Here is a 21,845-nt window from a genome sequence, read left to right as displayed (position 1 = left end):
CTGCCTGCCTTTGAGTCTCTGCCAAGCACAAGTGAAGGTATCTGTCTCCCTTGCAATTACAAGTTCCGGATAAATAGCCTTTGCCTTTTCTCATTTGATTGGTCTTTGTTCATGTCCACAAGTGAAAACAATGACATAGCATCTGAAAGAGAGTGGTTTTATCTTTTAAAGGAAATAGTCACCATCAGCATAGTTAAAATATATTTTTGAGTCAATAACTATACTTACTGATCATGCTTTCATCTCTGTGGACACGTGATCACAGCCATCACTTAACTACTTCTACCATCTGTAGCTGGACCAGCTACGACTGTCTCTTTCCTAGCTCATTTTCTTGCTGGTTCCTGCTTACATTGTCCTCTCTGCACTCTGACCCTCCCAAGCTTCTAGCCAACATTCACCACCTCCCTTTTACTTCCAAGGCCAGTGTTGGTCCCCAGCCCTAAAAAATGAATAAACTTTGGACGAATTTTCTGAAAACAGCCTTGGAATTTCCTTCTGGGGAATAGTATGCCTCAGTGCCATTAGAGTAGAGTCTTACTCAGATTTGTTCTGAGAAATCAGAGGAAGAAGGATTATTTGATTTTCAAAACCCATATTCTAAGCATAAGATTCTGCAGTTTCCTTTTAGACAGAATGAAAGATGGAGCCCTGGCATTTACCCATTAAAGTAATGACGAGTAGGTCTAATTTGTGGTATCTCTAACTGATAGTTTGCATTTTAAGGTTAAGATATTTTATTGCTTCCAGATGGTCAGCTAACTTCCAGCCAGAGGAACATTACTGCAGAGTTTAAGAATAACTATGATACAAAGAGAGACTTTAATTATCATGTAAAGGATCTAATTAAAAAGGCATACAGTAGTTGGCATTTCACATGCTCAAGCCTATAAAAATCAGTAGTTTAAAAAATTACCTTACAGATGAAACTGGAAAATTATTCAGTTTGAGGCAGAGATACTTGAGGAATTTCTCAAATTAGGGAACTAGAATTAGGTTAACGGCTTGTTCCTAGATGCCTTGATTTCCACGTTGTTCCTTCTATTCTGCTTTATAGCACAAACCTGTGAAAATCTTTCAAGTCTATTTGCTTCTTTGTTAGTTTATTTTTGTAATAAAGCAGATTCTCTTCAATCGATTAATCAATCAAGTAAACAAGTGATCAATTTCTTGGTCTCTGAACCTGAGACCTGTGTTCAGATCTAGATTCTTCCACTTACTGGGTGACCTTAGGCAAAGCATATAACCTTTCTGAGCCTCAGCTTTCTAGTCTGTAAAGTGGTCATCCCTCTCCTGAGGGTTTCTGGAGTGTATCACAAGACAATGAAAGTTAACTATTCTTATCTGCAAAATTTTGGAATGTGTACTGGTTCACTACTGAGGCCAAGGACTCTAGGTGACTAGCAGAAAGAATTCTAGAGATATTCCACAATGTACTGTGTTCTCTATGACTTTCTCTCCCCAGCTACTGAGCTCTGCAGCATGGGAACATTTGCAAGAGGAGCAGTGGTGTTTGTAGGAGGGATGGGCAAAGAGTTCTGCTATAGGTAGACCGAGCTCCTTGTACTTAACGATTTTAAACCAGAATGCTACTGATGTGTGATGCAGTGACCTTGAATAGACAGGTAAGTCTTCTCACTTCCCTGCATGATATCATCAAGTCCTTCTGATCTACCCCTCCCCATTTTCTCCATTTGGCATCTGGAAACAGTGCTGGAACAAAAAGCTGAAAATGGCCAGCAAAACTCAATTTAAAAAATGCCGCATCCATACTCTTTCCCTCTGTGGCCTCCAGTCATCTTAAAGTTCCCATGCTCTCCCCCAAACTTCCTTTCCTTTTCCTTCCCTTTTGAACTTGATCCAGGAAATTAATTTAATTTGAATAAACCTGAGGTATCCAAATATGATAATCCTGTACTTGGAGGCTGATGTATCTACAGCCCAGTCTTCTTTATAGCTCTTTTGAGTGCAATGAACCTTGGCCAGATGCTAGAAAGAGGAAAAACATCCTTCCTCCTGCTGCTCTGGGTTGAAAACGCTAATTGATTTGGCACCAAGTCTGTTCTCTTTGATAAGCATAACTCAACCTCACAGCTGACCTACAACCTGTGGAATCTTTAAATTTCTGTTTTCTACCTTCAGTTGTTGTACACATTATTTGATTAAGAGGTGGTAGATGAGGCCTGGAAGGATCATAATGAAAGAATGAGATATGGTGTCATTTCGAACCAATTATTGGGTAACAGGACAAACATTCTATTTTCTGGATGCAATAGAACTCTTAAGGCAGAAAGGTGGTTTCGGATCAAAGGATGTTTAATTTGTTACCTGAGTGACTGTAATAGCCTTGCCCAGGTCCTGATGTGAGTTGTAGGTGGCTAATACCTCCCTAGACTATCTTTTCTTTATTTCCACCTTCCCTTTCTTCTTCCTTTCCTGCTATGTTCAGAAGTCGAAGAGTGAGAAGAAGGTTCTAGACTATACTATACCTCTTTCCCCTCAGAAACAAAGCAGAAAGCCCTAACTAAATGCAGCAGATGTCAGCTACATCCAGAAGCCCAGGCTAGTTTATGTAACTATTGTAGACAAGAAGGTTCTGACGACTAAGATAACTAGTTTTGATAACTAGATTTAGGCAACTAGAATAGACCAAGTCATTCCTTACTGCCAGTTACATAGAAGAGAGACTTGTGTCTTGAATATATAAAGAACTCATAAAACTCAATGAAATAATAAACAATCCATTAAAAATAACAAAAAAATTAGAATAAACATTTCATGAAAGAAGACCTATGAATGACATACAAGCATACAAAAAGGTGTTTATCATCATTTATCATGAGGAAAATGTAAATTAAAACCACAATAAGATTGTCATTTTATACCTGCTAAAATGGCTAAGATGAAAAATACTTACCATATTATGTACTGGTGAGTTGTAGAACTGAATCTCTTACATGTTACTGATGAGGATATAAAACGATATAGCCTCTCTGGAAGCTGGTTTGACAGTTCTGATGAAATTAACACACATTTACCATATCTTCCAATAATTCTACTCCTGGGTATTTACCCAAGAGAAATAAAAAAAATTTTCCACACAAAGACTTGTATATGAATGTTCATAACTGGATACTAGCAAAAACTGGAAACAGCCTGATTTCCATCAACAGATAAATAGATAAGCAAATTGGAATATCTCCATTCAAAGGGGTATTACTCAGCAAAAAAAAAAATAATAATAAATAATGAATTATCAATACATGCTACAATATGAATGAATCCCAAAATAATCATTGTGAGTCAAAGAAGCCAGATAAAAAAGAAATAATTTCATATAGTATAATTTCATTTATATAGACAGCAAATCAGTATTTTCCTTGGGCTGGAATTAGGAGAGGCTGACTACAGAAGGTGTAAGGGAACTTTCGGGGGATGATGAAAATATTCTCTGTTTTGTAAGGAGATCCTGCCATTTGCACCAGCATGAATGAAACTAGAGGACATTATGCTAAGTGAATAAGCCAGACCCAGAAGTTTAAATAACTGCACGGTCTCACCCGTATGTGCAGTCTAAAAATGTTAAATATGCAGCAGCGGAGAGTAGAGTGGTGGCTGCCAGGGCAGGGGGCCGGGGGAAATGGGCAGATGCTGGTTAAAGGGTACAAATTACAGTTATGTTAGATGAATAAGTCTAGAGAAGTACGACATGATGATATAGTTAATAATACTGTATTGGATACCAGAAATTTGCTACAAGAGTAGATTTCAGGTGGGTGCTTTCATCACACAAAAAAGTAACTATGTGAGAAGATATGTTAATTAGCTTGACTGTAGTAATCATTTCATTATGTGTATATATATCAAATTGTCATGTTGCACACCTTAAATATATGCAATATTTATTTAAAAATAAATAACTAAATAGATAAAAAATTCTTTATCTTGAAAGTGATGGTTGTATATGAGTGAACATATTTGTTAAAACTCATTGAAATGCACACTTAAAAAAGTTATCTTTTATTTTATGTAATTTATACATCAATACGATTGATTTAAAATAGTTAGGAAAGCACAACTCTGAACCCAAACCGAAAATATTGCTAAGACTTCTGAGTGGGTTGAGGAATTACCAGTAACTAACATTTACAGCAGGAAGGCAAATCGGTTGTGCCAAATCGGAAAATTTTGGTGTTTTTTCCAGAAGAATTTTCTCCCAGCAAAATTTCCCCTCCACAGTAGCTCACATAGTTATCTTTTTGCAGCTAAAACAGGGGTCTGGCTGGTGAAGATTGAAAGACAGACAGACAGTGGTTAGGTCATTCTATGTAAAATCACATCTATCATGCTAAGAGTAAAGCCAAGTTACTTGTAAGTGGCAGATGATAATGGGAAATCAGTGGTTTCTGAACTCAGAAAATGTCAGCTAATATGCTTTAAAAGGTCTTCATTGAGACGTGAATATTTTAAGCTTAGGGATACATGCTATTGTGGGTATGGAAGGCACAGATGTTCCGATTTTGGCTTTATGGATACCCAGAAAGAAATCTGTGTATTGGACACAAATAAGCTTTTACCTCCTACCAGATTCAAACATCGCCTTTGTTCTTTCTTATAGGAATAAAAGCCTGTATGTACAACAGCAAACACAAATCAAATGCCAGTGGAAATACTCCATATTTCAGGCTGAAGAACATAAACAAGGGCCACTGTGGGTCACCCTTATGACTCATTCAGACCAGAGGCTGTTCATTTATTTTTTTCAGTTCATTAATTCACCCACTTATTCTGCCAGTGTTCAGTGTGAAGATTCTGCATGCCAAGTGTCAAAGAGACAGAACATGGTTCTGACTTCAAGTCTTTCACAGTCTATTTGGTGACAGAAATGTGAACAAATAATTACAATGCAACATAATCCTTGAGGTGAGCGTTCACAAAACTATGGGAATAGAAAGGAGTAACTAACACAATTTAGGGAACTGGGGAAGATTTTGCACACACACTCACACATGCATACTGGCACATATGCGTGCATGCGCGCACACACGCAACCACACACATAGATGCTGAGGACCAGTTTGGTGAGAAATCCCTGGCCTCAACCTTTCTTTAAACAAACCAGGGTGAATATATCATCTATGGATTTCTCTAACTCCATCTAAGGTAGAAAATAACAGGATATTTTACGTAAAGGAGGAAAGTTGCTTAGAATTTCTCCAGTTCCTGGATGAAGAAGATGGACTATCCTATTTCTTTCATCCTACTGAAGCAGTGGTCCCCAACATTCTTGGCACCAGGGACCAGTGTTCCTATGAGAATCTAATGCCTGATGATCTGAGGTAGAGCTGAGGTGGAGAGACTAGCACTGGGGAGCAGCTGCAAATACAGATGAAGAAGCTGCTCACTTCCTGCTGTGTGGCCCGGTTCCTAACAGGCCGAGGACCATGGCCTGTGGGTTAAAGACCCCTTTGTACTAAAGCATAAAGCATCTTCTGAGTATGAAGAAATAGAACTTTAGTGCAATTTATTTATTCATCTTACTTATTAATGTGTGTGGATGTGCTTATTGATTTCCAGTGTGCCATTTCATTTCCCCAAATCTTCAAGGTGTTTGAATTTGGTTATGTCATTCTTAATTTCTGTTCTTTGTTCTGGCTTTCCTTTTTCTTTTAACCCATGTGTCCTACAGTGAAAAGATCAATAAGAAAAAAATGTCATTTGCAAATTTTGTAATGACATTCTGAAAATGCAGTTTAGTAATAGAACACTCTGAGATTGACTGTATCATGAGAATAGCTCTGTCCCTACCTTCCTCACTCTTCCACTTATCAGCTGTGGGACCTCAGCGAGTTACTAAATGTCTCTCTGCTTCAGTTTCCTCATTTGTTAAAGAGTCATGATAATAATAGTACCTACCTTATAGTGTTCCTTTGAGGATTAAAATGAGTTAATTAATGTAAAACATTAATTTTTTTTTTTTTATGCCTACAGTACCTGGTCTTCCTAGGTGGTCTCCCATCCAAGTACTAACCAGGCCCAATCCTGCTTAGCTTCCAAGATCAGACAGGATCGGGCTTGTTCAGGATAGCATGGCCATGTATGAAACATTCAATAAGTTAAAATGTCTATGATAAAAACAGGACACATAGTAAACACCTGATAAAATTTTCTTTATTATTTTGTGAATATTATTGTTTAAAATGTAGCTAATAGAAAAGTGAAGGGGATTTGTTTAGATAAAAATTATGTAGATAATAATACATTAAAAGATGGTAAATATGTTCAGTAGGGAGGCTGAGTGACAGTAACAAATAGACCTCCAAAATTCAGTGGCTTACACTACGAGAAGTTTATTACTTCCTTAACAATACAGGCTGGGTGTTTCCAGTTAGCAGGTGGTTTCGCTAATGCGATGTTTCAGGGCCCCAGTTTTTCTTTTTGTCTTGAGGCTGTCCCTGTCTTTTGGGTCTCCTCATCACCATCATAGTCAAAACTGGGTTGCTACTTTTGGGTTCTAGCATGCAGAAAAGGAGAAAAGAAGGCCCATGGCTGCTTTCAAGTCCCTGGCCCAGGGTGTGGCCACAACACTTCGGCTCACATTCTCTTGGTTAAAACTTATGTGTTCACACATAACTGCAAGGGAGACTGGGAAAAGCGGTGTAGCCAAGTTCCAGATTTTGATGAACAGCTAGATGACTGAAAGCAAATGACTGAAGTTTGAGAAATCCTGCTCTTGAGGTTGGTGGCAGGATTCTTCTTAGGGCCAGGACCAAGGAGCAAGATGGCAGTTAAGGTATTCCCTGTGATTAAAAAGGGCCAATGAGTTTCAGGCTTACTGCTCCTTAATACTGAGTTTTCCTTTTCCTTTTTCTCTATCGTAATTTCCACGATATACTCTGCTCTTCCAGAATATCTGTTACATACAATTGCCTTAAGCTGGAGGCGCCTTGGACATGATGAATGGGACCGTGATGGGCAGAATGATGCCTCCTCTATCGCCTACAAAAATTTCATCACCCTCATCTCCAGAGTCAATGGATATATTAGTTTAGATGGCAAAGAGACTTTGCAGATGTGATTAAGATTAAAGACCTTGAAAATGGAAGATTATCCTGGATTTTCCAGGTCGGCCCAATCTAATCTTATAAGTCCTCATAAACAGAAGCTTTTCTGGTGCAGTCCAAGAACCAGAGAGATGGCAGCATGAAAACTCAGCCTGACATTGCTGGCTTTGAAATTGGAGAAAGAGGCCATAAGCCAAGGAATACTGGCAGCCTTTAGAAGCCAAAAAAAAAACAAAAAAAAGGCAAGGAAATTGGTTCTTTCTTTCTTAAAGGCTGCACAAAGAAATGCAGCCCTGCCAACACCTTGATCTTAGCCCATTCATATTGGACTTCTGATCTACAGAATTATAAGACAAATCTGTATAGTTTTAAACCTCTAAGTTTGGGATAATTTTTCATGTAGCAATAGAAAACTAATACAGGGACCTGTGTCCTTGGATGAGAAAAAATGGTAAAGAAAGGGCACGATACATGGGAAATCTTGGCTAGGAAACGCAGGGTTATGAGCACAAGGTGATAAGGCAGCCAGCTGAAGGTGAGCAATCCCAGAGAATCTTACTTTTAGAAGTTCTTTAGGAGGGCATTGGACTTCCTGCAGCAAGTGCGATGGAGGAAAAATCCACCTGCACTGAGAACTTCGGAGCCTTGTTCTTTTCTGAAGTACTTGCAACTGTTTTGGGCTATTCCATGTGAAAGATCAAAAATTATGCTTTCCCGGAAATTTTCTCTAAACTAATGGTTGCATTCAGCAAAACAACTTAGAAAGCAGAAGTTTCCTGAAGCTTCATGAAATCACCCAGCAAAGCTAGTTTTGAGCCCAAGCTGCCACCCCTTATAGAGAGGTCATTGTTCCTTAGAGCAAATATATAATAAGAAGGGCATCATGGGGTAGCTGAATACACATTTCATCTGGCTCTGGTGATAGGTTATTGAGTACCAGGTTGTGGACAGAAGAAGTGGTGTTGAAAACACCCAGAAATAGAGTTCCAGTCCTTGAAAAAGAGGATGGGGATCAGTGGTTTAACAAATGCCTGCAGATTTGACCCTGAGCACCCAGATCTGCTCTTGTTAACTGGAGCAGGACTGACCAGGTAGCATTAAAGCTGGCATGGGGGCTGAGTGGGGTCAGGAGGTGGGGCCTTGGCACCGCAGGTGAAGGGCTTTTGTTGTTGATCCTCTTGTGGATGGTTTGAGCCCCTGGCCATCTGCTTTCTTTCCCAGTTGCCTGTCTGTCTACCCAGGCCAGAATCCTCCTGAGCAGCGTCAGCATCACAGAGCATCTGTGTGGCTCACAGCAGTCCATTGGCCTCTCCTCCCCACACTCACCCCAAAGCCAAAGCAAGCACTGGTCCTACGAGGGCTTTTATTCACAGTAACAATGGGCAACGAACAGTGAAAATTCACCTTTCATGCTCCTCTTACTCACCTTTCTCTTTTTCTCACTTAGAATCAGTGACAATCTTTGGGTTGCAATAAATGTTTATTAAATTAAGAAAAGTTGTATGCATAAATAAAATAGAGGTTTGTGCATTTGGGAGTAAGGTTCATTTACATTTCAGAAAAACATCAAGGAGGCTCAGGCTTTCCCCAGCTGTTGAGTTGTCCTTGGGAAGAGTGTGGGGATCCTTGAGTGAAAAGAAAGGTCCGAGGACAGGAAAAGAGGGAAAGGCTTTCTCCAGAGCAGCTAGTTGGACTGGACCCCCCACAGCTCTGTGACTCTGTGAACAAACAGACCCAGCCCACTGGCCCCCTGCAGTTAGGCCACCTTGTTTCTCCTAACTGCAGTTTAATAATTTGATATTATGATTTGTTTGCTATTTGTCTCTCCCGCTAGACAATAAGTCCCAAGAGGACAGGGACCATGTATCCACAATGCACTGCACACAATGACACACAGCAAGTGCTCCATAAAAAGCTGTTAGTGAGTGAGTCAGTAAATAGGTGCTTTGTAGATTTGTAAATAAATTTGTGGATGATTTGTAGATAAAAAGCTGCATATGTTTGGAGCTCCCTAATAGGGCTCCAGGGAGGACTGGGATGCTAAGAGGGACCTAAAGGTGGTCTTTGAGTTTTAGAAGGAATTCGACAGTAGAAAGGAAGCATTTTAGTGCACATGCGACTCCAGAGCTGCCATAACTTGGCCAGTTGGCTCCTAGTCCTTTTTGTAGTGAATCCTACTGGGAAAAGATGTAAAACATGCACATCATTATATGTACAGTTTTTAGAAATTATATACACGTGTGGCTGTCATTGCATATATTAAATATCAGTGAATTTTGAGATCTTTCTTAAGTAACAGTAAAAAGAAGTTCTTAGATTTTCTTCCTATATACCAGTGTGTGGGCCTGTGCAGCCTCTTTGGCAGCCACTACTGCTGTACACGATGCAGGCACTGGTGCACTCAGCACAGCCTGGTCTCTCCCCATTTACTTATCTCCCCTCTGAGCTTTCCCCCCACTACACAGGGAATTCTTGAAGCAGGGAGGAACATTCACATTTTTTTTTTTTTTGACGTAAAGAATACAAAACAAACTCCAGTATGTGTTGTAATGCTCAGGGGTTTATGAGAGTGAAGGCTCCACCTCTGCTTCTGGCAGAGTCAGTGGACTGGTGAACCTCTGTAAAGACATAAACTCTGATTTTCCTTGGTGAGCCTACAAGTATTTTTAACTCCTGTAATAGACCAGGCTTAGATGCGAGAAATTTTTAATGGACAAGCAAAGGTGAGAGTCAAGTCAGAGCTACAGCTGATATGAACCATGGATGAGTGAAAAATGTTTTTGGAGTCAAAATCCTTGATCTATGGATAGAAATACATCAATCTCCTCCTTTTTAGTTTGTCAAACATACCAGTAAATCGCTCTTGAAAAACATTTGTAGTTTAACTATGTTTTATAATTAGGAAAGAGTTTTGGAGACATCCGGGATAAATTTTTTATGTTAAAGTCAAGGATTGAGCTGTTTGTTTCCAGGTAACAGTGGTGGGATAGGATCCACTTGCCCTGGTGGGCAGACCACACAGCCACTGAGGTGTATTTTTGTCGGTTTTACTAGCTGGACTGGGGTAAGTTGTGGGTAGACAGATGGCAGTCATTGTTTGATGGAGGTTGCTCATCCCTCTTGGAGCCTCTGGATACAGGGCAATTGATGCCTTTGCATACGGATCCTTTAATCTTTGTGTATATAGTTGAAGTGGCTAGGTGTGCTCCCTCAGGGCTTGTGAATTTACTGAGCAGGCAGAATCTATTCAATTCAGTTCCTTCGTGTCAGTTCACTTTTCATTTATACAAGCACGTTGGCCTTAGTCCAGAGTTTTCATTCTTTCATCAAGGTATGCAAGCAAACGGAGAGCTCCACCAACCTTGTGTACCTTGTTGCCACAGATTTCATAAGCAGCTGGCATACAATAAATAATTACCTGATTATATTTTTGCATATCTAACATATACCAGGCAAGTCTGTAAATTTTCGGTGTCACTGACCACATTGGGAATCCAACAGAAGTTATGGGTCTTTTTCTCAGAAAAATGCCCATGATATACACATAAAAATGTTTGTATCTTTTTGAAGGGTCTTTATGGACTTTTGAAGTCTACTCTGGCTTTAGGCACCTCTGGGGAGAAGAGCTAGTTAGGGACAATGAACAGTGTATTTGAGCAGAATTGAGGATCCAGTTCAAGTAAGACACCGTCAACTGGTAATGACCCTACTCCCCACCAGCTTCCAGGGCAGGTCATTTTCCCTAAGTATACTCTCTTGCCTGGGTGCATGGGTGCAAGAAAAAAGATGGTGAGATTGATGCAGAGATGGGGATTGCTAGGTTGAGGCAGTGGGAGAACATGTATATGAGTGTGTATGAACTGTGGCTATTAGGAATGTATTTGAAATAAATGAGTAAGTACCCAGAACTTGAGTAACCAGAAAAGGTAGAGAAGGAACTCAAAAGGGGATAAAAGGGCTTAGATACCTGGGAGGGAGAGAAAGAGGTTGCTGGAAGCTAGAGAATGTTTGGATGGAATTGAGAGTGAGAGAGGTAAAAAGCTAGGGAGCAATGGTCACAGGATGAGATTTTGGTGCAGGAAAGACTGCACAAGTGGAGCGCTTCCGTGTGGGGACTGACCATGAGTCCGTGTGTGGTATGACCATGAGTCTAGTGTCAGATGTTATTTGAGAACGTAGGATGCATGCAGAAGGTGAGGGGAGAAGCCTCTAAGATGTGTGATAAGATCATCAGTTAATTTGGGCAAGGGACTTCCCTGACTTTAGAGAAAGAAAAGACTCTCTTAAGTTGAGTCTTCCCTGGAAACTTCTCCACTGCTCTGACGCCAATTTCTCTACTTTGCTTCCTGTCTCCTATTCCCAAATACGCACATGCTTGGGAGTCAGACCCACCTGCGATTCAAACCACTTACTACTGGGGGAACCCTAGCTCAATGCCTCAGCCTTCTCAGCTTTAGTCCTGTGAATGTTCGAAAATTATTTTTGCAGAAGCCCCCATTGATTGTGCTAGCTTCCATCTGTAGTATGGTTATAACAACACCTCACTGGACTGGGTATTCAGTGAGATAATGTGGGGACCACGCCTGTCCTAGTGCCTGTCATATCATAACTGCCCAATAACCCAGGTTTCCTCCTACTCGGTGACTTTTGTGCCTAACACCTGTGGTTAAAAACTGCCCCTTGTGCTTCCCATGTGGCTTCTTCATTTAACTGGTTTGTATTCACTTTCTTGTACATCATACAAAGCAAAAAAACGTAAAGATGATATTGAACCCACGTCCAGGGTTCCAAGAGGTGAAATAAAAAGATTGTTATGTTTTCATGTACTTTTCTATGTTAAAGATCAATATTTAAAATAATAAATAAGCAATAAAGCAAAACAAAAAGCCAAACCTTTAACCAGATGGAAGCGATATGACAATGTGATGGAAGCCACCAGATTCATTGGGCTGTGTCCCGGGTCTTTATTAGTTGGCAGCCTGGTTTCATTTTTAGGCTCAAGGAACTAAATGGATCAACGAGGGGCTTTGAATCCCAGCATTTCGAGCTCTTGGCTTTGGGAAGAGGAAGAGATTATGAAAATCCAGGAGCCAAAATATGTTTCTTAAAATAAAAAGCGTACAGAGGTGTGCGTGGACACAGAAACTGTGACTTGGGCGTTAGAATTTTCACACAGAGAGAACCCACCCAGTCTACTAACGCCGGCCTGGCCCCCAAAGTAACAGAATCCGAGTCTCCAGGCCAGATTTTCCCTCCAGCCATTCCCGGCCACGCAAAGCGGAGCTGGGAGCGCACAGAAAGGGATGTCTTCATCGCCAACCAGGATGGAACAAACCCACTCGCTCAGGGAGTGCTGAGAACCGAAGGGTCCCTCCAACGCCGGCAGCAGCCAACATGACTTGACTGCCCCATCCCGTGCCGTGCTTACTCTCCAGGCGCCCCCACCCTTTCCGGGTGCGCGCGCACAAGCCGGGGAGCCGGGGAGCTGTGCGCCCGGCAGCCTGCGGGCGGCAGCGGCCGATAGGCTCACGGGGAGGGGTGGCCAGGGCGGCGGCGGAGGAGCTGGCGCTGCAGCCGGTCCCCTCGGGCCGCGCCCCGCGCTGTGCCGCCACCTGCGCGTTCCCTCAGGGTTCTTCAGCGCCGAGGCTGTGTGGGTTCTCCGTGCCGCAGCGGCGGTATCACTGCGTCCGCCAATTAGGAGATTCGGCGTTTGGCTCCTTGTGGCGCGGGACGAGCAGCGCTGCCGGTTCTGGCGAGCGGAGGGTGCGCCGCGCGCGTCCCTCCCGCCGCGCTCCCCGCGACGTTTTCCGAGGGGGGTAGAGAACTGTTGTGACTTTTGAGGTCCGACTCCTCCTTCCGGGCAGCCTCCCACGCGCCAGCCCCGAGAGAGGCCAATGTGACGGGCAGGCCCCGAAAGCTCACTGCGTGGTGTTGGGACTTGGAACGTGTCCGGGAGCCCGCGGCGCTGTGCGCGCTGGTGAGTTTGGCGCAGGGTGGGGTGTCCTCCGGCGCGAGAGGCAGAGAGGACCAAGCGCTCTGCCCCATCGCTCACCCCCTAGTGCTGCCTCCACTTTGAGAGTAATTAAGACTTAAGCGTGACTGCGGAGCTGGTAGGATGCGGGCGCCGGGCGCGGGCTTTCCCTTTGCTCAGAGTAATGGAGCGGGTCGGTGAGCGGAACAAAGGCGCCCGCCTTGGGGTGCAGGTCCTCGGCTGAAGACCGCCGGTCCTGCTCCACGACGGCTGCAGGTGGACGTGGGTGGTGGCTGTACGGCCCGAGGCGCGGCGCGCTCCCCTGCAGGCGGGCGGCTAACCCTGAGCCGAGGCACCTGCGTGCCGCTCCCACCCGGCGCTGGGGTAGCCCCGCTGCCGGCGCGCCTGACTCGGAGGTCCGCTGCTCCGGTAGCCCTGCTCCCGGCGGCCCGAGGGCCAGCGGCGAACCACTGGCTGGGGCCGAGGAGAGGCCCCCGGCCCTTCGCAGAGAAGCGGAGGCGCCTGGAAGGGGTCGCGCTCCGTGGACTGCGCCGGCATCTCGAGGAGCACTTCTACAGACCCAAGGCTTCCATGTGAGCGATTTCGCTCTCTTCTTGGGCGCCACGTCCTCCCAATCGTCTCTGCTGCCGGAACATCCGCGCTGTGGGGCCGGGAGCGGCTGAGATCCTCGTCGGCTGTCCGGAGTGTGAGGCTCGCACGGCCCCGGCTGCTCCGCGCCTCGCTGGAGCCCAAGGGGGGCGCGGGTCCGGGGCAAGGGCCGGCTGGGCGTGTTTGATGGCTTCACTGAGAAGGGTCAAAGTGTTGCTGGTGTTGAACTTGATTGCGGTGGCCGGCTTCGTGCTCTTCCTGGCCAAGTGCCGGCCCATCGCGGTGCGTAGCGGAGACGCCTTCCATGAGATTCGGCCGCGCGCGGAGCCTGTCAACCTCAGCGCGCACAGCGCCAGCCCCATCCAGGATGCGGTCCTGAAGCGCCTCTCGCTGCTCGAGGACATCGTCTACCGACAGCTGAATGGTAAGGACCAGCGTCAGCGCCCACGGGCTCGGTAAACGCCTGGGGCCCTGAGCGCTGTGTTGGGGAGCCCGCACCTCCTGGTTTCCGCGCGCTCCCTCTTACTCTCTCTTCACTGTCTTCACCAGGAGGCCGGGGCTGCTGGAAAGAATTACCTGATTCTTTTCTGTGCTCCAGCTGTAAGTTTGCTTTTACTGTGGAAACATGTCAGTACAGCGGGCTCCCGGTCCCCGCGTGCAGGAATTATCTGGAGACTCTATAACCGAAGTGCAGAGAAACTAGTCGTGTGGCCAAATGGGACTGGAGGCCCAACCAACTTAGAGGAAGGAACAGCGTTTGGTGGAGTCCGACAAGGGAGGGACATTGGTGGGTTTAAATGTCTGCAGAGTCAAGGCCTCAAGTCTGGAGCTAATGCGCTTTGGTAGTAAATTGGATTAGGCAGGCTGCACAGACAATAATGACGACTCCTGCTTCCCACAGCCCAGGTGGAGGCTGCTTTTAAAACACACCCGCTTTATCCCAGAGAGCTGCTTGAGAGCAATGTTAAAGTTCTCAGGTGGGTTGGGGAAGTATTTTTTTACATTGTCGTAAAGCTGTGTGTGCCATCCAATTACTGCAGGCCCTCATAACTTCGGTAGGTTCAACCTCATTTCCTTCCTTATAACGTCGATGAGATGCTATAGGAACTTATCTTTTCCTAATATCAGTTAGCCTATGGTAAAATTGGTTTCGTCATACCAGTCTCCCTAAAGTCACAGAACCTATCCACGAAGTTAAGTGAGGACTTACTGTAATGACAGTTGTCAAAAGCTGTCCCATCTAAAATGTTCTCAGTACTTAAGAAGAGGGAGTCACACTTGGTCCAGGGACTGATAGGACATTGGGTACTTGCTGTCCCCAAGGTTAGATTAATAATTCTCTATTGGAGTACAGGCAGCTCTCCAGGGTCCATACAGTTGGTATCCAAGGCAGATCCAAGACTGCCACCTCCTGTCCTGGGCTTCTATCTCATGTTCTCATGGTAGTTTCAGATAATCATAAAGGTGATGATAATAATCGTGCTGCTAGTAAGTTGTAGAGTCTGGAATCAGAACTCCTAATTATAACGAGTATCAAATTTAGTGACAGGAAGATTCTACATTAAGAAGACTGGACTCAACTGTCTTCTCTGCAGTTCCAGAGAGAGACCAGACCAGTGGCAGAGAGAAAGATGACCACAGACTGTTCTCTTTCTGCTCTCCAGTGATCTCTTCCGGGTCCTTCTGGGTAGGATGTGGTCAGATCTCTGAGTACCCTCTGAAAGGACCCCTTGGTTTTCTCCCTGTCATTCAACAAGTGTCCAGGGGATGCCTTGAACTTGTATATGCAGTGGGAAACTGCAATCTCACTGATGCCTCGCAGACAGTGTGGCCTGGCTGTCAGTGTAGCCTGCTGCAGGGGTCGTGAGGGAGCTTTTCTCCTGAGAGTCAAAAAACCAAGACACAGAATGAAACAAAATCCACAGTTTGTTTCTGGAGGAATTAGAAGCTTATGGGGTGGACCTTATTATTCTACACAGATACCTGCCATAGATGTACCCAGAGGACCCAAAAGAGAAGGTGCAGGATAGCATGGGTTCCCTCTCTGTGAGGCTGCACTCAAGGACATAAGTCATTATAGTATTGGTTTCAGTTAGGAAACTGAATATGATATAGTCATACACTTCAAAATGCTCTAGTAGGAATAATAAAATTCTAAGTGATAGTATTTACTAAGTGCAGCAGACACGCAGGGACTCATTTAGTCTATAGCAACCCTAGGAGATAGACAGTGTTACTCCTTTTCACTGCCCCCGCCCCGGTAGCTTGCTCACAATAACAGCCAAGGGGTGGTAGGGCTGGGAACTGAACTTGGACAGTTTGGTTCCAGAATTGAGGTTCTTAGCTGTTGCACCAGCCCGCCTGAATCTTTCTTGAGCATCGGAGTCACATGGAGGGCCTGTCAAGACACATTTCTAGGCCCTATCCCCAGAGTCTCTGATTCAGTAGATCTGGGGTAAGGCTGGCCATAGACTTTGCATCTCTAATAAGCCCAAGGTCTATTACCCTCTACTCTACTGCCTACACCAAGCAGAGCAAAGAGGAAAGCTCATTTGCCTGCCAATACCAGCTGGTGGAGGTGGGGACTTTTGAGATGCCAAGAGCTTGCTTCAGATGAGCTGAGGGTCTGGCTTCTTTTCCTGTGTGCTCTTCTGCCATGCAAGCAACTCCCTAGGGGGCGGAGATGTGTGGCACTTGAGACTGGTTGGGTCAGGTACTGTGGGAAGGCTGAATTTTCTTGAATTGACTTGCAGCCTCTGAGGAGGCATTGGCAGGAAGGCTGGGTTGAGAGCTTTTCCTGGGCAAGGCAAGAATTCAAGTTGCAGCTAGGTAGATGTTATCTTCCTGGCTGCAGAGTGTAATTTGTAGTGACATGAAGACTGGAGGAAGAGAGCAGGGAAATGTAATGAAATGGAGAGGAACCACCCTTCTCTACCCTACTCCCCATCACTCCTTCCTTTGCCTGTGCTTGTTTTGGTTAATGTGTGTCCCATCTGTTAATGTGCTAGGCATGCAGGGGCTACCTGCTGCAGCAGGAGGGCGGCAGAGGGAGGAAGGTCTCCTGGTGCCTGGGTGATGGGACCTGATTGCCGTGTCTACTTGCTCTGCCGCCTGTCTCCATCCCTTGGGACCGAAGGAGGAGAAGGAAACCTTGACCTTGGCATTCTTTATTCCATCAGTCCCCAACCTTTTTGTCACCAGAGGCTGGTGCTCCTATGAGAATCTAATGCTTGATGATCTGAGATAGAGCTGAGGCGGTGATGCTAGCCCTGGGGAGTGGCTGCAGATACAGATGAAGCTAGGCTTACTTGCCTGCTGCTCACCTCTTGCTTTCTGGCCAGGCTCCTAATGGGCCATGGAACGGCACTCGTCTGCGACCCGGGAGTTGGGGACCCCTGCTTTATTTCACAGGGTTATGGAGGGCCCGTGAGAGCCAGGCACTGAGCACACAAGGCCACTTGGGTCCAGCCCCATCTGGTACAAAGTGAGAGCTGGCAATTTAAAGGTTGCTCATATTTCTTAAACCTTTCCTGTGGACCCTTACGCAGTTATGTCAGCAGGAGCTCCTTGAGGGATCCCCCTTCCAGCTGTGAGCACAGCTATCTCGAGTGCCCTCTCACTCATGGAACAGGTTTCTTTGGGTATCCTGAGACAGAATCCCCTGGGTTAGGGGGCCTGGGTGACCAGAGTTCCTCAGGACTGGCCTCTCTGCCAAGATTTTTGGTGCCAAGGTCCTAAATCCTGCTTTATGAAAAAGTTAAAGGATATAGTTTTATGTTTTATTTTTCTTAATACAGGACGAAAAACATATTTTAAAGAGACCGTGGAGATGCTGGTATGGAGGTGAGAGCACACAGAGATGAGTTAGGGTTTTCCCTCTTGACTCTTGTATCTGCTCTTCCATTCTGTCTGTGAGGTCCCACTGCTGACCCTGACCTTTGAGGCAGTACCCGTTAACCCAGTGCCCTGCTTCTAGTCTCTCACCCCGCCCTCTACTGATTGTGTGTAGCTCCAGCTATCTGAGTGGGAAGCAACATCTCCCAAGGGCCCCAAACCTTCCAGGGCTCTCTGTTTCCTAAGGAATCATGGAGGCTGACAGTCAGGGTCTGCCACAGCCAGCTCCAACCCTCATCTCCCATGTTCCCACCTCTGCCTCTTCGAGCCGGACTGATGGACTTGCTGAAATACCTCACATTTGCCTTCAGATCATAGCCTTCACATTTCAGCCCTAGTCTTTGAGAAGTACTAGTTATCCTGGTTTGCTCTCTCCTCCCCTTTCTACATTCATCCATCCTTTAAAGCTTGGTTCAAGGTCACTGCTTAGGGGGTGGGAAAATTGTGCCAGGCACGTGGTCTGAGTGTTTCCTGCTTTAAGCTGCACGAGGCTTCGTTGCCAGTGACCTTTTGTACCCACGGCTCGTGTACCCATGGCTTTGTACCTTTTGTACTCTTGTGCCTCCATGGGTTTATCTGTCAAGTCCAGAATTGGACTGTAGGCTTTATAAGGGCTGGAACCATATTTTGAACTTTTTAACCCACTTCCTGTTTGCCCTGAGAATACTCGCCGGCAGCACTCATGGCTGCAGCGTTTGCCCCGAAATAATCCACAGATTACAATCCTATCTTTACCCTCAAAGTTTGCTACAAAATATCTCGCCTTTATTATTATTTTTGCATCACTCTGGTATATCAATAGTCTTTGGAAACAAAAGACATTATTCTGTTTATAGCATTCTGTTTTTAGTAATGGTATTTCCGTTTTCAAAATATAGTAATTCTCCATAGCTGAAAATGTCAAATCCTAGAAAATTTAGCATTCCTATGCGTGATGTTAATGCTGGCAGCAAGCTGTACTTTTTTCCCTAAATGAGAAAAGGTTAATACTACCTCTGTCCCTCAGCATCCGCCATAACACCTTGTCTATAATGTGGTCACCTAAAGTTTATTGGTTGATTAATTGGATAGGAGCTAGTTTTAGAAGGTAACTGATCTTTAAAGGCTGGGTTGGGTTGGGTGGATATGGTAAGGGGAAGGGGCTGGAGAGACAGCTGAGGAGGCTGAGTGTGAGGAAGCCGTCTTATCTCTACCATCTTGCCCATGCTGTCTTGGGGCTGCTCTGAAGGGCACCGGGTCCTTCTGAGAAGCCTGGGAGTGAAGCAGTCAGCCACACTAGGAGCCAGCACACTTCAGTATGTTTTCTTTGACTATGTAATTTTATAATATGAATATAGTTTTATATTCCTTTTTTTGTAGAATGAAGTTAATTTATATTTATTGCAGAAAATTCGGTAAATCTGAAAAAAATCATACAGAAGAAAATAATACTGTGCTAAAATATTTTTAAATGGTGACATGGTGGTTTTGAACCAGCATTAGGAAAATAGGCCTAGGTATAGACAGATTTCTTGTTAGAATTCCCACGTAGCTCAGTGTATGGCATTTGGCTTCTATCACCTTCTGCAAGTTATTTGTTTCAGCTCTTTTAGAGCTGAGGAAGGTGAGAAACACATACGATGTGATTTAGCCTGGCTAACACAGCCAGTGAAGGGAAGAGCCAAGATTCTTGACTAACATGGTACTTTTCCCCAGTCCAGCACCCTCCTGATGAATCAGGGTGAAGACAGTGGGTGGGGGTGTGTGTGTGTTTCACTTGCCCCATGCAAGCCCTGAGTTCTGGCTGGTGACCGTGTCCCTTAGCAGAGTCCCAGTGCAGTGAAACAGAAGGGCTCCATTCAGTAAGCCCAGGGCAGCTCTGTTGTAAGTGGAAATGCAATCGATTCAGGTTAGGCTCCAAATTTAGATTTCAGAAAGATGTTGAATAGAAGCAGGGTTGCTTGAAGAAATTGAAAATCTTTGTGGGAATGGAGAAAAGTCAAAATTACCCATCCCGGTCCTGCCCCCAAGCCACACAGACAGATGAGGCTGGAATCAGAGCTCCAGAAAACCAAAACATCTCCAGACAACCCAAGTGCAGCCCACCCAACCTGACACAAGCCAAACCCAGCAGATGGAGAAAGGGAGGTGGCACACAGGGACAGAGATAGAGTTTTGTTCTATAGGTCTCCAAGGTGAGGCCAGGAAGAGAGAGATGGCATTTGAAGGCATCTCTTCATGGATCCAGAGCTGGTCTGCAGCTGTTTTCTCTTTCCTGCTGGGATATAGATGTGCTCCCATAGACTACAGAGCTGGATAGTGCCAGCATTTCCTATAGGAAGAAGGTAAGGGGGAGGAGGAGAGGGCAGATGTTGATATGAAAAGCTATCCCCACAGTAAGTGTCAGCAGGAAACCAGGTTTGTGTGTACCTCCATGTGCTTTGTGCAGGCCCCTCAGCAGGGCTCTTTGACAGCCAGGAACCAAGGCTCAGTTGGGGGAGCCAGGGCCAGCGTGCTGGAGGGAGGCATACTTCCTTTACCTCCAACAGGCTGATAGCGTCTTGTGGCAGCTGGCCCCTCCTAGAGAGATGGGACACAGTTCTTGGACAGCCCTCAGATGCAGGCACATCTGTGTTGGCCAGTGTGTGGGACAGGCACCCTGCCAGAGGGGGCAGCTGCCACCTGCCCAGCCCAGTGGTATCCAGGAGAGGCCTCCAGTGTCGTTCTGGAGGAGGAAATCCAACCCCTTGACCTTTGATGTTGCCAAATTGGGAATGTCCTTTGTGGATAGGAAGAAGGCTCAGTAATTAGAACTAACAATGACGAGGAGAAGGAGGAATGTGGGCACAGTGAGGCCCATGTCAGATGGAGACAGAACCTAAGATTAGACAGCCTCCCAGTCTTTAAGAATATAATATTAGAAAAAAGGTTGTTCACTTGGGTATCAGACAGACTGGGTTTGGTTTCTGTTCTGTCCCTTATTAGCTTTGTGACCTTGGGAAAATCACTTCACCTCTCAACTGTGAAGTGGGATTGTTCTAAGTCAGTATGAATTGAGACTCAAAATGTCCAGCAGGAGCCATGGGGCCCAACACATGGCAGCTGGGAGAATGCAAACTCCTGTAAGGAAGGGACTGTTCTGACATGTGGATGACAATGGGCTTAGCCACCGATAGAGAAGTTTTCCCTTTTAATAATGTCCCTGTCATTGCTAACTGCAGAGCTTCAGCCTTGCCATGCATGAGTAATAAACCGCTGTCGTAATTACAGGTGGCCGCATCCAGACACCAGCACATAAGCGTGCTGACAGTTAATAGGGGGCAGGGTTCCACAAGGGCCTCCTTCCATTCCAGCCCTAGACACACTGGCTAATTGTGTGATTAGTGTTCACTGAGGGGTGTCTTATGGTTATACATGGCTTGTTCAGTGCTGTCTCTCCCTGGTAGAAAGAGCACTCAACAACCCGTCAAGAGGCCAGTGTTCCCATTCTAGCTTGTATCTAAGGACCAAAGTTTATGCATGTATAAATGAGAGCTACACTTTAGGGTCTTTTAACTATCAGATTATGGATAACACCCTTCCATCCATCATTAAAATCTCACGCTTTCTCCAAAGACTCATTCAGAAGCCCATTTATTCCCTGAAACCTCCCCTGATCACCTTATCAGAATTAATTGTTTCTTCTTCTGAATTTTTATGGTACTTTGTATGGATCTGCTTTTAGCCTTTGTTTATCTCTGCCTTGCATTATAATGAATTGTTTACATGGTCAAACCCCATAGTTTGTAAGAGAATAGATTTTACTCATTTTTAAAAATTCCTTTCAAGGTCATTTAGAAATTAATTCATCAGCAAGGAGCTTGTTCTCATTTAACAAACCCAGAAAAATTGGTTCAGGATCATGAGGTCATTATGATGACATTATAATATCCTTTCTCTTAATATAGTCTTCATGGTTACAAGATGGTTGCTGTAGTTCCAGTCCTTGCATCTTTGTACAGGGTGGAAACTACTGTACCACTGGCCACATCTACTCCTATTGATTAATCAGGAAAGAAAATCTTTTCTGGAAATGTCCATGGGCAGGCTCCCACATGTAGTCCAGAAAATGGTCACATGACCAACCTTTAAGAAAATCGTTGCTTTCCAGAGATAGTATGATGGAGGCAAAGGAGGAGAGGACTGGTATTTGCATTGGAAATCCACAGTGTCCGCCATCCTCTCTACACCCTTAGTACATTTTTAATTAATATTAAAATGAAACAAGACTCTACTAACTAGAAATTGAATTAACTAGGTACTCATGTCTTTGGGCTTTCTGGTTAACT

At 44.9% G+C, this 21,845-nt stretch overlaps 1 protein-coding gene and 1 pseudogene across 1 annotated transcript in view; one reads left to right on the top strand and one right to left on the bottom strand.

The window, feature by feature from the left end:
- Positions 1 to 5,982: 5,982 nt before the first annotated feature.
- LOC120591940 (uncharacterized) lies at positions 5,983 to 6,101 on the bottom strand (annotated as a pseudogene).
- A 6,269-nt stretch (positions 6,102 to 12,370) lies between these two features.
- Positions 12,371 to 21,845, top strand: part of GALNT17 (polypeptide N-acetylgalactosaminyltransferase 17) — a 408,494-nt gene continuing 399,019 nt past the window's right edge. The window contains exon 1 of the mRNA XM_039849002.1: positions 12,371 to 14,068. Within this exon, the coding sequence (XP_039704936.1) occupies positions 13,831 to 14,068 (238 nt within the window). The 5' untranslated portion in view covers positions 12,371 to 13,830. The remainder of the gene's footprint in view (positions 14,069 to 21,845) is intronic.

Source organism: Pteropus medius, unplaced genomic scaffold, assembly GCF_902729225.1.
Source record: "Pteropus medius unplaced genomic scaffold, Ma_sr-lr_union100, whole genome shotgun sequence".
Classification (NCBI taxonomy): domain Eukaryota; kingdom Metazoa; phylum Chordata; class Mammalia; order Chiroptera; family Pteropodidae; genus Pteropus; species Pteropus medius.
Note: the sequence above shows the minus strand (reverse complement) of the source record. Positions and strands in the feature narration are given on the sequence as shown.